This window comes from Pan troglodytes, chromosome 6, assembly GCF_028858775.2.
Source record: "Pan troglodytes isolate AG18354 chromosome 6, NHGRI_mPanTro3-v2.0_pri, whole genome shotgun sequence".
NCBI classification, from domain to species: domain Eukaryota; kingdom Metazoa; phylum Chordata; class Mammalia; order Primates; family Hominidae; genus Pan; species Pan troglodytes.
The window spans coordinates 85997760-86011117 of NC_072404.2; the positions used below are offsets into that span (position 1 = coordinate 85997760).

Here is a 13358-nt window from a genome sequence, read left to right on the forward strand (position 1 = left end):
TTAGTTTTCATGCTTTTTAAGTCTGTTTAATACGGATTTGTTCCGCAGTGCCATTATAACATTTGAAGAATACAGGCCAGTGATTTTATAGAAGTCTTTAAATTTAGGTTTCCCTGATCTTTCTTCATGATTAGATTTAGACTGTGAATTTTTGTCTGGAATGCTACGTGGAACCTCTTAAATTTATGGCTCAGAACAGGATCTGTCTTGGGAAAATTCTGTGCATGCCTGAGAAGATGGCTTGTTCTGTTCTGGTTGAGTGGAGTGTTTGATAAATGTTAATGAGATCAAGTTGGTTGGTTGTGTTGTTCAGGTGTACTATATCCTTGTTGATTGTGTGCCCACTTGTATCAATTGTGGGGGAGAGGGGATTGAAATCTGCTGCAGTTGTGGTTCTGTTTCTCTTTGCAATTTTACCACTTTTTGCTTTATGTGTTATGTTAGATACATAAATGTTCAAGGTTATTATGTCCTGTTGATTAATTAACCACTTTGTAAAATGGCCTTCCTTATCCCTGCTAATATTCCAGGCTGTGAAATGTACTTTGTTATTTATGTAGCATTCTTTTGAGTAATACATGCATGGTATATCTTATTCCATCCTTTTACTTTTAACCTATTTGCATCTTTATATCTAAAGTATTATTTCTTACAGGCAGCAAAATTTGGATCTTGCTTGTTTTCATCAGTCTATTTCTGTCTCATAATTGGGGATGTATAAACCATTTACATGTAACGTGATTATTGATAAAACGAGTTAGGTTATAGTCCATTGTCTTTGCTTTCTTTTAGTCTCATCTTCTTTGTTTCTTTTTAAAATGTCTCTGTTTGTCTTCCTTCCTTTTGATTAGTTGAGAATTTTTTATGATTCTACTTTATATCTTTTGTTGGCTTTTTAGCTATCACACTGTTTTGTTATTTTAGTGAGTTAGAATTTATAGTATGCAACTTTAATTGTCATAGTTTATTCTTAAGTAATATCCATTTTTCTTAGAATAAGAGAAGCTTACAATAGGACACTTCCATTTCTCTCCTCTTGGTCTTTACACCGTTGTTCATTTTATTTTTACAGGTGGTATCAGTGCCACACACCATCTACTACGTTGTTGTTAATTAAACTGTATTTATTTATTTATTTATTTATTTATTTTGAGACAGAGTCTCACTCTGTCCCCCAGGCTGGAGTGCAGGGGTGCTATCTTGGCCCACTGCAACCTCTGCCTCCCGGGTTCAAGTGATTCTCCTGCCTCAGCCTCCTGGGTAGCTGGGATTACAGACACCCACCATCACGCCCGGCTAATTTTTGTATTTTTAGTAGAGACGAGGTTTTGCCATGTTGGCCAGGCTGGTCTCGAACTCCTGACCTCAGGTCACCCATCTGCCTCAGCCACCCAAAGTGCTGGGATTACAAGTGTGAGCCACCACACTTGGCCCAGGTATCTTTTAAAGAGATTTAAGTCATGAGAGAAAATACACAGTTACCATTTCTGGTACTCTTCATTCCTTTGTGTAAATCTAAATTTTTATTTGCTGTCATTTTACTTCTGCCTGAAGGACTTTCTTTAACATTTCTTCTAGTTGATGATGAATTATTATATGTCTGCAAATGTCTTCATTGTGTCTTTGCTTTTAAAGGTGTTTTTGCTGGATTTTTCTCCACAGTGCCTTAAATATGTTTCTCTGTTGTCTTCCTGCTTACATTTTTTTCTAAGAGAAATCTGATCTCATACTCATGTTTGTTCCCCTATATATAACATATCTTTTTTTCTTCCCCCCTTATTGTTTTAAACTTTTTATCACTAGTTTTGGACAATTTGATTGCAATATGTCATGGTATCTTTTTTTCATGTTTCTGTTTTGGGGATCATTGAACTTCTTGGATCTTGGGTTTGTGGTGTCATCACTTGGGGAACATTTTTATCATTATCTCTTCATGTACCCGCCACCTCCCCTCCATTGATTCTTGTTGCCTGTATATTAGGCCACTTGAAATTTTCCCACAGCACACTGTTGCTCTTTATTTGCTTTTAATTCTTTTTTCTCTGTTTCATTTTATGTAACTTCTGTTGCTGTCTTTATATTCACTAATCTCTTTTTTCCACGATGCTGTTCATCTTTTCCAGTATAATTTTCATCTCAGATATTGTACTATCTGTAGAAGGTTAGCATGGGTCTTTTTTACATCTTGCCTGTCTTGATTTTTTTGAACATTTGGAATAGAACGATGAACTCTCTCAGTGCTCTGTGCCGGTTGTGAACTCTGTGTCAATTCTGGGCCAGTTTTGATGGACTGATTCTTTTCTTCCTTATGGGTTGTAATTTCCTGCCCATTTTCCCATCCCACAACTCTTTCTCCTCACATCTGCCTCGGTTCTTCTTCCCTGCTCATGGCCTGGAAACGCTCAAGGCAGAAGTTGATTTGTTCACCTTGTTTATTTCCCATCACTCATAGATAACTCTACTGCCTGATAATCAGTGCCTTGAAAACCACTGCTTCAGCCCAGGCATGGTGGCTCATACCTGTAATCACAGCAACAACAACAACAAGGCTAAGGCGGGCAGATCACGAGGTCAGGAGTTCAAGACCAGCCTCGCCAACATGGTGAAGCCCCATCTCTACTAAAAATATAAAAATTAGCCGGGCATGCTGGAGCACGCCTGTAATCCCAGCTACTGGGGAGGCTGAGGCAGAAGAATTGCTGGAACCCGGGAGACAGAGGTTGCAGTGAGCCAAGATTGTGCCATTGCACCCCAGCCTGGAAGACAAGAGCGAGACTTCATCTCAAAAAACAAAAAACAAAAACAAAAACAAAAAAACAAATCATTGCTTCATATATGTTCTTGTTTTATTTTTCTTTCTGTTTTTGATTTTGTTGTTCTTTGGTGTGTGCTGTTTCAGGTTGGAGGGTATATCCAGTACTTGTTAATTTATCACACCTGAGGGCAGAAGTCCTCATGTCTCTGTCTATATGTTTTTTCTAATATATATATATTTTTCTTTGTAGAGACAGGGTCTTGCTATGTTGCCAAGGCTGGTCTCAAGCTCCTGGCCTCAAGCAGTCCTTCTGGCTCAGCTTTCCAGAGTGCTGGGATTACAGGCATGAGCCACCACACCTGGCCTGGATCCAGTTTTATCCATGTCCAAATTTTTTTTTCCCTGAGCTGTTTTTGATTTTCTTCCACCTCATATGAACTGTAGTGTCAGCTTATCTAGTTCCAGGAAAAAGCTTTTTGGTATTTTTATTGGGATTGCATATTTATAAAGTAATTTAGGGAAACTGGTATCTCTGTATTATTAAGTTGACCTTAATACTACAACTAATTTTGTTGTTGTTTTTGGATTTTTAGTAGAGATGGGGTTTCACCATGTTGACCAGGCTGGTCTTGAACTCCTGACCTCAGGTGATCTGCCCGTCTCGGCCTTCCAAAGTGTTGGGATTACAGGCGTGAGCCACCGTGCCCAAGCACTTTTACTTTTTCTTAGTTATATTCCTCTAATTGTTTTCTCTTCTCTAATTGTAGATAATGAGCATTTTATTAATACCTTGTTCTTGATCTTAGTGGGAAGATATGTAGTTTTTCCCTGTTAAGTAAAATCCTGACTTTCGGACCGAGAAGACTGAGGCATAAAAGTATGTGTGTGTGTGTGTGTGTGTGTGTGTGTGTATACACGCAAACTGTATATATGTGCTTGTGTGTAATTGAAATACATATGTCACATATCATATGTACTATGGCATATTAGGGTGTAATATTTATATTTGTGTATATAATATTGATGTTAATGAAGTATCCATCAGTTTCTATTTTCTTTAGTTTGTTTTTTTAAATCAGCTTTTTCTGTCAAGCTTTTTCAAGTATCTTCATGGATACAAGATTTTTCTTCTTTGCTGTGTTATAGTGGCTTATCATATTAATAGATTTCCAAATATTAAAGTAGCCTATATTATTGGAATAAGTCCTATTTGTCTGTTGTATATTATGTTTTTAATCTGGTACTGGATTTTGTTTGGTTATGTTTCATTTTGGGTATTTGTATTGATGCAAGTGGTATTGACATGTAATTTTATGTTATTTATTGGTCGATCAGTCTTCTAACCCCTACCACCTCCTTGCCTTCTGGACTAACTTAACCCAGAAAGTTATTACTCTGTCTCGGTGATTTTATCAGCTCCTGTGGCCTGCCTGTGGATAAGCTTGGATGTTCTGCTTTAGTTTCTCAGCCCACCAGCCTAGCAGCTCTGCCTCTGCTATCTCTTGGGATCTACATGGTCCTAGCTGTATCACTGGGTTTGAACCCCTTGTTGATATGTTCTTTATAAATAACAGGATAATGCAACATGCTTACTGGGCACTTCCTTTTTCTAAACTGCAAGTTTGGGTGGGGCATGCTGGCTCAAGCCTGTAATCCCAATACTTTGGGAGGCCAAGGCAGGTGGATTGCTGGAGCCCAGGAGCTTTGCATTTTTGTTTTTTTTTTTTTTTTTTTTGAGACAAGGTCTCGCTCTGTTGCCTAGGCTGGAGTGCAGTGTTGCATTCACAGCTCACTGTAGCCTTGACCTCCCAGGCTCAAGCCATCCTCCTGCCTTAGCCTCCCAAGTAGCTGGAACTACAGGCATGTGCCATGATGCCCAGCCAATTTTTAAAAATTTTTTTATTTTTAGCAGAGATAAGGTTCTTACTATGTTGCCCAACCTGGTCTCGAACTCCTGAGCTCAAACGATCTTCCCATCTCGGCCTCCCAAAGTGCTAGGATTATAGGCATGAGCCACCATGCCCAGCCCCAACCTCTTAAAAATTGAAGCTGCTTCATGTTTGCCATTGGTACTTTTACACCTCATCATATTCTTCCTCCCCTTCATCCCATAGAATACACAATTCATCTTTAAGGACTTCAAGTTAACTGAGTCTGTGAAGCCTAATCTGATGGCATAAAGTTAAAATAATTTGATCCTCTTTTGTTAAATCATTCTGCACATTGTCTGCATTACTCTAATAACAGCTTTGGGCATTCATTCATTTAACGAATATTTATTGCTGCGAGATTGAGATGTTTGAGATAAAATCAGTCATGCAGATAGCCAGAGGCCACTGGCTATGAGAATAAAAGAGCCAAAAGAACAAGGAGCTGAAACTAGGTGAGAGCCCCAGAGCAGTGAGTTAGGAAGAAGAAGACCAGGAACTGAGTGGTGGGCACTCCAACATGAAGAGGTCCCGGAGAAGGGGAGGGCCTGGCAGCGAAGAAGACTAAAAGAAGTGACAAGGAGTAAAATGCTTGTGTTTGTTTACATGTTTATCTCCTTATTAGGTTGTCTGCTTTCTGAGAGCAGGCATGGTGTTTCACTCATCTCATATCCCCAAAACTCAGTTCAGTTGCAAAATAGGAGCTCAGTTGTGTTTTGGGTTTTTATTTTTGTATATATATAAAGGACCCCAAAGGATATGTGTTTCCAATATGATTTCCCTTCCATAATCTGTAACATAAAATAAGGTATGGTTAACTTCACCAGTGAGCTTTGTAAAATGTTATCCCCCTATCCCTTTTCCATATCTCCCAATTCTGATCATGTTGCCATTACAGGGGCCAGTGTCATTCAAAGATGTGGCTGTGGATTTCACCCAGGAGGAGTGGCGGCAACTGGACCCTGATGAGAAGATAACATACGGGGATGTGATGTTGGAGAACTACAGCCATCTAGTTTCCTTGGGTGAGGATAGCTTGCTTTCTGAATGCTCTCAGTTGAATGGGGTTTTATGCTTGAGTTTGAAGAAATAAGTGACAACAGCATTTAATTCCTTGTGGGCAGTAGCTGCAGTGTTTATATTATTCTTCACTGAAAGGTTCTAACTTTGATAAGGTAAAAAATGGAGCATTTCTGTTATGCAGCTTATGAGGTGGCAACATCTTGTACTTCGGAGATTCTGAAGCCGAGCAACTTGCCCAAGTCCTTCTTCTTTTCCCATTAACAAGATATGATATCACCAAGCCAAACGTCATCATTAAGTTGGAGCAGGGAGAGGAGCTGTGGATAACGGGAGGTGAATTTCCATGTCAACATAGTCCAGGTAAGTTAGTAGAGTATCAAATGTTAAAAAACACTCATCCCAGACCTTTGGGAGTGACTAAAGAGTTGTTTATATGTATTCGGTACCCTCAGTAACACCTCCCAACCCCCAAATATCACTTTCCTTCCCGCACACATACATGAACTCTTTTGTTTATTTTATATTTGATTTACATTGGTAGGGATTTTTTCATTCTAACCTATACTGGGGACCCATTCACTTCCTCTTCCTCCAGCATTATCGGTCACTTATTTACTCCCTCACCATTAGAGAATTGTTGTGGGCTGTTTGTTTGTTTTTTTGTTTGGCTTTTGGAGACGGAGTCTTGTTCTGTCACCCAGGCTGGTGTGCACTGGTATGATCTCAGCTCACTGCAACCATCCCTCCCAGGTTCAAGCGATTCTCCTTCCTCAGCCTCCTGAGTAGCTGGGATTTCAGGCCATGCCACCAAGCCTGGCTAATTTTTGTATTTTTAGTAGAGACAGGGTTTCACCATGTTGGCCATCCTGGTCTTGAACTCCTGGCCTCAAGTGATCCACTCACCTCAGCCTCCCCAAGTGCTGAGATTACATTCCTGAGCCACTGCTCCCGGCCTTACAGAATTGTTTCATTTTGGGGCATTCAGAAGTCTGACATAAAAAATTAACTTGAGACTTTTATGTTCATTCTTTTTATCTTCCATTTTCTTTCCTTCCTTGCTTTAAAAATACCTTGGACTTATTTTCTGCCCTCGATTTTATTTATTTCTTTAGGCATTCAGATACCAAAACCTCGTCCTCCACCTGTGCTTGTGAATTGAGTCACAGCTTGTGGTGTACCTTATTTCCCCAAGTCCATGCTCAGTTGATGTGATGATGTAGCGCTCCCTCAGCTTTCCCCTCTTTCCCCAATGCTCATTTATGACCTGTCTGTGTGTTCATTTCCCCTTCCCCATAACTGGAATCATGCTCTGTCCATAGTAGACATTCAGGAAGTGTGAATTTCATAAGTGAATGTCGGTTCCTTTTCTTGCCTTTTCAGGAGTGTCCTCTTAGAACCCATTTTCCACTTTTTTGGTTTTCTTTGTATCCCATAAAAGAGTTTATCTAATCTCAACTTCTAAGACCTTTTTTCCTGTGTATTTTTGCAGCTTGCCTCCAAATTGATATGTCTGACACTTTTAACCTAGTTGAATATTTTACTTGACAATATAGCAGTACCAGTGAGATAGTTCACTTCCTTCTTTCTCAGAATGTCTGATGATAAACTGTGCACATTCCAAAATCATGAATTCTGTCTACCTTCCTCACCTCCCACTATTTGATTGTGCTAGTCTTCTCTCCATGGTTTGTGTTCTTTGTCTTCTGGGAAATGCCTTGCAGATCGTCAGCACATTCTGTTTCTTTTGACATTAGTGTTCAGTATTCTCCCATACCTGGATTACAGTGGATCCATCTTCCATTCAAATGATCATTGTCCTTTTCCTTCATCTGCATTTTACTTGCTGAGATAATACATATTTTCCCTTCCTTTCTTCCTCTCTTCCCTCCCCCCTTCCTCCCTCCCTCCCTCCCTTCCTTCCTTCCATTTTGAGATAGTGTCTCACTCTTGTCGCCCAGGCTGGAGTGCAATGGCATGATCTCGGCTCACTGCAGCCTCCCCCTCCCAGGTTCAAACGATTCTCCTGCCTCAGCCTCCCAAAGTAGCTGGGATTACAGGTGCACACCACCATGCCTGGCTAATTTTTATATTTTTAGTAGAGACGGGGTTTCACCATATTGGTCAGGCTGGTCTCTAACTCCTGACCTTGTGATCCACCTGCCTCGGCCTCTCAAAGTGCTAGGATTACAGGCCTGAGCCACTGTGCCCAGCCTACTTATTTATTGAGACAGAGTCTCACTCTGTCACTGAGGCTGGAGTGCAGTGGCACAATCTTGGCTCACGATAACCTCTGCCTCCCAGGTTCAAGTGATTCTTGTGCCTCAGCCTCCCGAGTAGCTGAGATTACAGGCATGCACCATCACGCCCGGCCTATTTTTGTATTTTTAGTAGAGACGGGGTTTCAGTCTGTTGGCCAGGAGTTCTCTGTTGAACTCTTGGCCTTGTGATCTGCCCACCTCAGCTTCCCAAAGTGCTGGGATTACAGGCGTGAGCCACTGCACCCAGCCCCCTTCATTTAATTTTAAATTGTGGTTAAAGAAACACGTAACATGGCCAGGCACGGTGGCTCATGCCTGTAATCCCAGCACTTTGGGAGGCCGAGGCGGGCGGATCACGAGGTCAGGAGATCGAGACCATCCTGGCAAACACGGTGAAACCCCGTCTCTACTAAAAATACAAAAAAATTAGCCGGGCGTGGTGGCGGGCACCTGCAGTCCCAGCTACTTGGGAGGCTGAGGCAAGAGAATGGCCTGAACCCCGGAGGCAGAGCTTGCAGCGAGCGGAGATCACACCGCTGCACTCCAGCCTGGGCAACAGAGCCAGACTCCATCTCAAAAAACAAAAACGTAACATACAATTTACCGTCTTAACCATTTTTAAGTGTACGGTAATTTTAACTGTATTTGCATTGTTGAGCAATAAACTTCAGCGTTGTGCGTTGTGTGTCGGGTTTTGTCAAGCACGTGACAGCGCGTAGTAGGTGTGGAGTGTGGCTCGTCAGCAAGCGCTCTGGCAGGTCGTGCTTTCGCCATCTTCATCCGTACTTACTGTGCTCCCACTCCCTTGGGTCCCAGGATCCCACTCCTTCGATGAAACTCAGTCTTCCATCTCTGCCTGGTGCTTCTGCCCTGGTTTCTGCTCAACTCGGCGCCGTGTCTCTGTTCCCCAAAGTTCTGTTTCTGTTCTGTGCTGCCCCCTCCCCCTGCCCCCGTTTTGTCTTTTTTAAGAGACAAGGTCTCGGCCGGGCATGGTGGCTCACACCTGTAATCCCAGCACTTGGGGAGGCTGAGGCGGGTGGATCACTGGAGGTCAGGAGTTCCAGACCAACCTGGCCAACAGAATGAGACTACTAAAAATACAAAAATTACCTGGGCGTGGTGACACGCGCCTGTAGTCCCAGATACTTGGAGGCTGAGGCACAAGAATTGCTTGAACCCGGGAGGCGGCAGTTGTGATGAGGAGAGAACGCACCACTGCACTCTGGTGCAGAGCCTGGGCGACAGAGCGAGACTCTGTCTTAAAGAAATAAATAAATAAAGGCTCTTTCGAGGCCAGGCATGGTGGCTCATGCCTGTAATCCCAGCGCTTTGGGAGACCGAGGTGGGTGGATCACCTGAGGTCAGAAGTTCAAGACCAGCCTGGTCAACATGGTGAAACCCCGTCTCTACTAAATATACAAAAATTAGCCGGGCATGGTGGCAGGCGCCTGTAATCCCAGCTAGTCAGGAGGCTGAGGCAGGAGAATCGCTTGAACCTGGGAGGCGGAGGTTGCAGTGAGCTGAGATCGTGCCATTGCACTCCAGCCTGGGCAACAAGAGTGAAACCTCATTCAAAAAAAAAAAAAAAACACTCTTTCTAGAGGGAGAAAGAGATGAGAGAGAGAGGGGAGAGGGGGGGAGAGAGAGAGAGAGAGAGAGAGAGAGATCGAGATCTCCGTCCCTGTCACCCAGGCTGGGAGTGCGGAGGTGCTATCATGGCTTACTGCAGCCTCCAACTCCTGGACTCAAGAGATCCTCCACCCCACCTTCCAAGTAGCTGGCACTACAGGTGCGCACAGCTGACCATGCCTGGCTAATTTTAAAAGTTTTAGGTAAAAATGGGGTGTCCCTATGTTGCCCAGGCTGGAGTGCTGTGGCGTGATCATAGCTCATGGCAGCTTTGAACTCCTGGGCTCGAGCAACCCTCCCACCTCAGCTTCCACATAGCTGGGACTACAGGCCTGCCCACCACGCCCAGCTAATTTTTAAAAATTTTCTATAGAAGTGGAGTCTTGCTGTGTTGCTCAGGCTGGTCTCCAACTCCAGACCTCAAGCCGTCCTCCCACCTCTACCTTCCAAAGTGTTGGGATGACAGGCACGAGCCACAGCACCCGGCCTGTCTGTTCTGGACACACTTGGAGCACTTCTTGCTCTTCCACACCATCTCAATGACCAGGGTTGTCCAGATGGCTCCTAAAGGCTCCCAACAGGGCATATCATGTGAGGACTGCATTTCATCTGTTTGTAGGACAGTTGTATGTACCTTTTTCATACCTCAGACCCTGTCTAAATCTGAAGTGGTGGTATTTGCTTCCTCTCCCAGCCTTTTGCCTCCTGTGCGTTCACTAAATTCACCAGTCACTAAGGCATGAAACTGACAGATTTTACTCTGAACGTCTTTTTCCTTCTGGGAGGTGCCAGGTCCTAGACAGCTGTCTCCATTTTTCTGTTCTTTGCATTCTCACTGGTCTCCCCTGGCCCCTCCTTCTGTACTTTAAGTATTAGCTTGCCTATTGCAGCAGTCTTCTCTTTGATCTTCCTGATTGCCATCTCCTTCTGTCATCGTTCAGTCTACCCATTCTCTTGAGACTAATCTTCCTAAAGCATGGATCTAAATATATAATTTAGGCCGGGCGCAGTGGCTCACACCTGTAATCCCAGCACTGTGGGAGGTGGAGGCAGGTGGATTACCTGAGGTCAGGAGTTCGAGACCACCCTGGCCAACCCGTCTCTACTAAATATAGAAAAATTAGCCAGGCGTGGTGGTGCACGCCTGTAATCCCAGCTACTCCAGAGGCTGAGGCAGGAGAATCACTTGAACCCAGGAGGCAGAGGCTGCAGTGAGCTGAGATCGCACCACTATACTCCAGCCTGGGTGACAGAGCAAGACTGTCTCAAAATGAATAAATCAATCTATCATTTACCTGCTGGAAAACTTTCAGTGGCTCCCAACTGTGGTTGGTTTAGATGCTTAGCTCATTAGAATGCCATCCAAGCTCTAGATCTGTGGCTTTCAAGCTGGGCTTTGAGACGCATCATGAGTTCAAAGGGGAGAGTGAGGGGAAGAAGCTGAATTGGGGATTTCTGGTTTTCTAGCCCGTTGTCAATCTTTGGGTTTCATTCCTTTTTCAGATTGTGCTTCCATTTAAAAAAATGAGTTCCAGTTTAAAAATATATATATATATGCTGGACTGGGCATGGTGGCTTATGCCTGTAATCCCAGCACTTTGAGTGGTCGAGGTGGGCAGATCACTTGAGCCCAGGAGTTCGAGGTCAGCCTGGGCAACATAGGGAGACCCCATTTCTACAAAAAAAATTTAAAAATTAGCCAGAAGTGGTGGCATGCACTTGTAGTCCCAGCTATTCAGGAGGCTGAGGTGGGAGGATTGCTTGAGCCCAGGAGGTCAAGGCTGCAGTGGGCTGTGATAGTGCCACTGCACTCCAGCCTGGGTGACAGGGTGAGACCCTTTCTCAAAAAAAAAAAAAAAAAGTTAAATTAGCTGGGCATGGTGGCACGCACCTGTAGTCCCAGCTACTTGGGAATATTGAGGTAAAAGAGGATTGCTTGAGCTCAGAGTTCTCAGGTTGCAGTGAGCTATGATTGTGCCACTGCACTCCAGCCTGGGCAAGAGTGATACCCTGATTCTGTAAAAAAAGAAAGAAAGAAAAGTGCTTGAAAACCATTGCAGTAAATGATCCATTCTAAACTATTTTTGGCCATGACTCCCACTGTTTACCCATCCCACGAAGTGTTCATTTCCTACTTCTATTAGAACATGTCACATTCATTCACAAAATATGTACTGATCATTAACTATTTGCCTGCCACTGTTAAGCACTGGGAATAAGACAGTGAACTGAACACGTTACCCTAATAATTGTACACTTTATTGCAGGAAAAGATGGACACTAAAATATATGTGTCAAGGCTGGGCGTGGTGGCTCATGCCTGTAACCCTAGCACTTTGGGAGGCCGAGGTCAGGAGTTCGAGACCAGCCTGGGTAACATGGCGAAACCCCGTCTCTACTAAAAATACAAAAATTAGCCAGAAATCACTCGAACCTGGGAGGCTAAGGTTGCAGTGAGCCGAGATCGTGCCACTGTACTCCATCCTGGGCAACAGAGCAAGACACTGTCTCAAAAAGTAACAATAATAAACAAAATAAAATATCTGTGTCAAATGGTGACAATTACTGTGAGGGGAAAGAAGTTCCTTGGGAGTGGGAAGTGATTACTTTTTATAAGGTGGTTGAGAAAGGACTCACTGATAAGATACTTAGAGAGCTGAAGGAGGTGGAGACAGCGCCATGCTTACCTCCAAAGGAACAGCATTCCAGAGAGGAATATGCATGGCATGTTTAGAACAGCAGAAAAAGCCAATGAGGCTGGAGCGAAGTTCAGCAAAGGCAAAGGTGGAGAGAGTTGAGATCCAAGAGGGAGTAGGGAGTCATGTCACGCCTTGGTGAGGATCATAAGGATTGTCTTTTACTCTGGCAGGACATTTTAACCTCTGCTGTGGCAGAACCTCCAAGGCGAGGAGGCTGTGGGGAACCCAGGGGAGGTGTCTAGGGCAGCTCTGCCTTTTGCCCAGCCTGGGGAGTCCAGTGGCATCAGCCTAAGCCCCTCCCACCCTCCTCTGGGCAGATCGTGAAGAAGTCATGCTACCCACGCTGGAATGAGACGTTTGAATTTGAGCTGCAGGAGGGGGCCATGGAGGCGCTGTGCTTGGAGGCCTGGGACTGGGACCTTGTCAGCCGAAACGACTTCCTGGGCAAAGTGAGCACCACCGCCCCGCTCCCCCTCCTCCCCCGGCAGGCTGCACCTGCTGTCCCCCAGCACCTGGCTCCATTGCAGCCATCCCATCCTCAGGGACCTCCCTCCGGCTTCCCCAAAGAGGGACACTCAGGAAGCCTGGGACTACCCCCCACCTCCACCGTCTGCCAGAACCAGCAACTTCCCCCCACCACCACTGGCACTCAGGGACCCTTGGAATGGGCCCCTCCCCACTAAGAACAGTAGTTGGCAAGGAGGAGACCCAGGTCTCCCAGCTCCAGGAAAACTGCCACTATGTCCCCAGATGGTGATCGATGTCCAGAGACTGCGGCTGGCGCAGCAGGAGGAGGGCTGGTTCCGGCTGCAGCCCGACCAGTCCAAGAGCCGGCGGCATGACGAGTAAGTGCATGGAGCTGGGCAGCCGGCCTCAAGGGGTGGGGTGGGGGCTGACATTTGGGAATTGGCTACAGGCAGGCAGGGCAGGGCAGGGGGGCTGCTCAGGGGTGAGAGGTCAGGAGACACAGCTCCAGGGTCCCCTCAGCCCCTGCCCACCTAGCCAGCATCCTTCTCATCCCGGCTGGGCTCCACCTCCCCTTTATTTATTATTTATTTATTTATTT

The 13358-nt window shown here is 44.7% G+C and overlaps 1 protein-coding gene and 1 pseudogene across 50 annotated transcripts in view; both read left to right on the forward strand.

Annotated features, from left to right (window-relative positions):
* LOC100613111 (postmeiotic segregation increased 2-like pseudogene) overlaps positions 1–5659 on the forward strand; it is a 43060-nt pseudogene extending 37401 nt beyond the window's left edge.
* LOC104004648 (ras GTPase-activating protein 4) overlaps positions 6049–13358 on the forward strand; it is a 144711-nt gene continuing 137401 nt past the window's right edge. For 49 of the 50 annotated variants that reach the window (XM_054655887.2, XM_063814621.1, XM_063814622.1 and 46 more), the window contains exons 1-2: positions 12616–12741; positions 13043–13137. In XM_054655887.2, the coding sequence (XP_054511862.2) occupies positions 12676–12741; positions 13043–13137 (161 nt within the window). In that variant the 5' untranslated portion in view covers positions 12616–12675. Of the gene's footprint in view, positions 6067–12609; positions 12742–13042; positions 13138–13358 lie in introns of those variants that run through there. The other variant, XM_063814630.1, reaches the window with a different exon arrangement.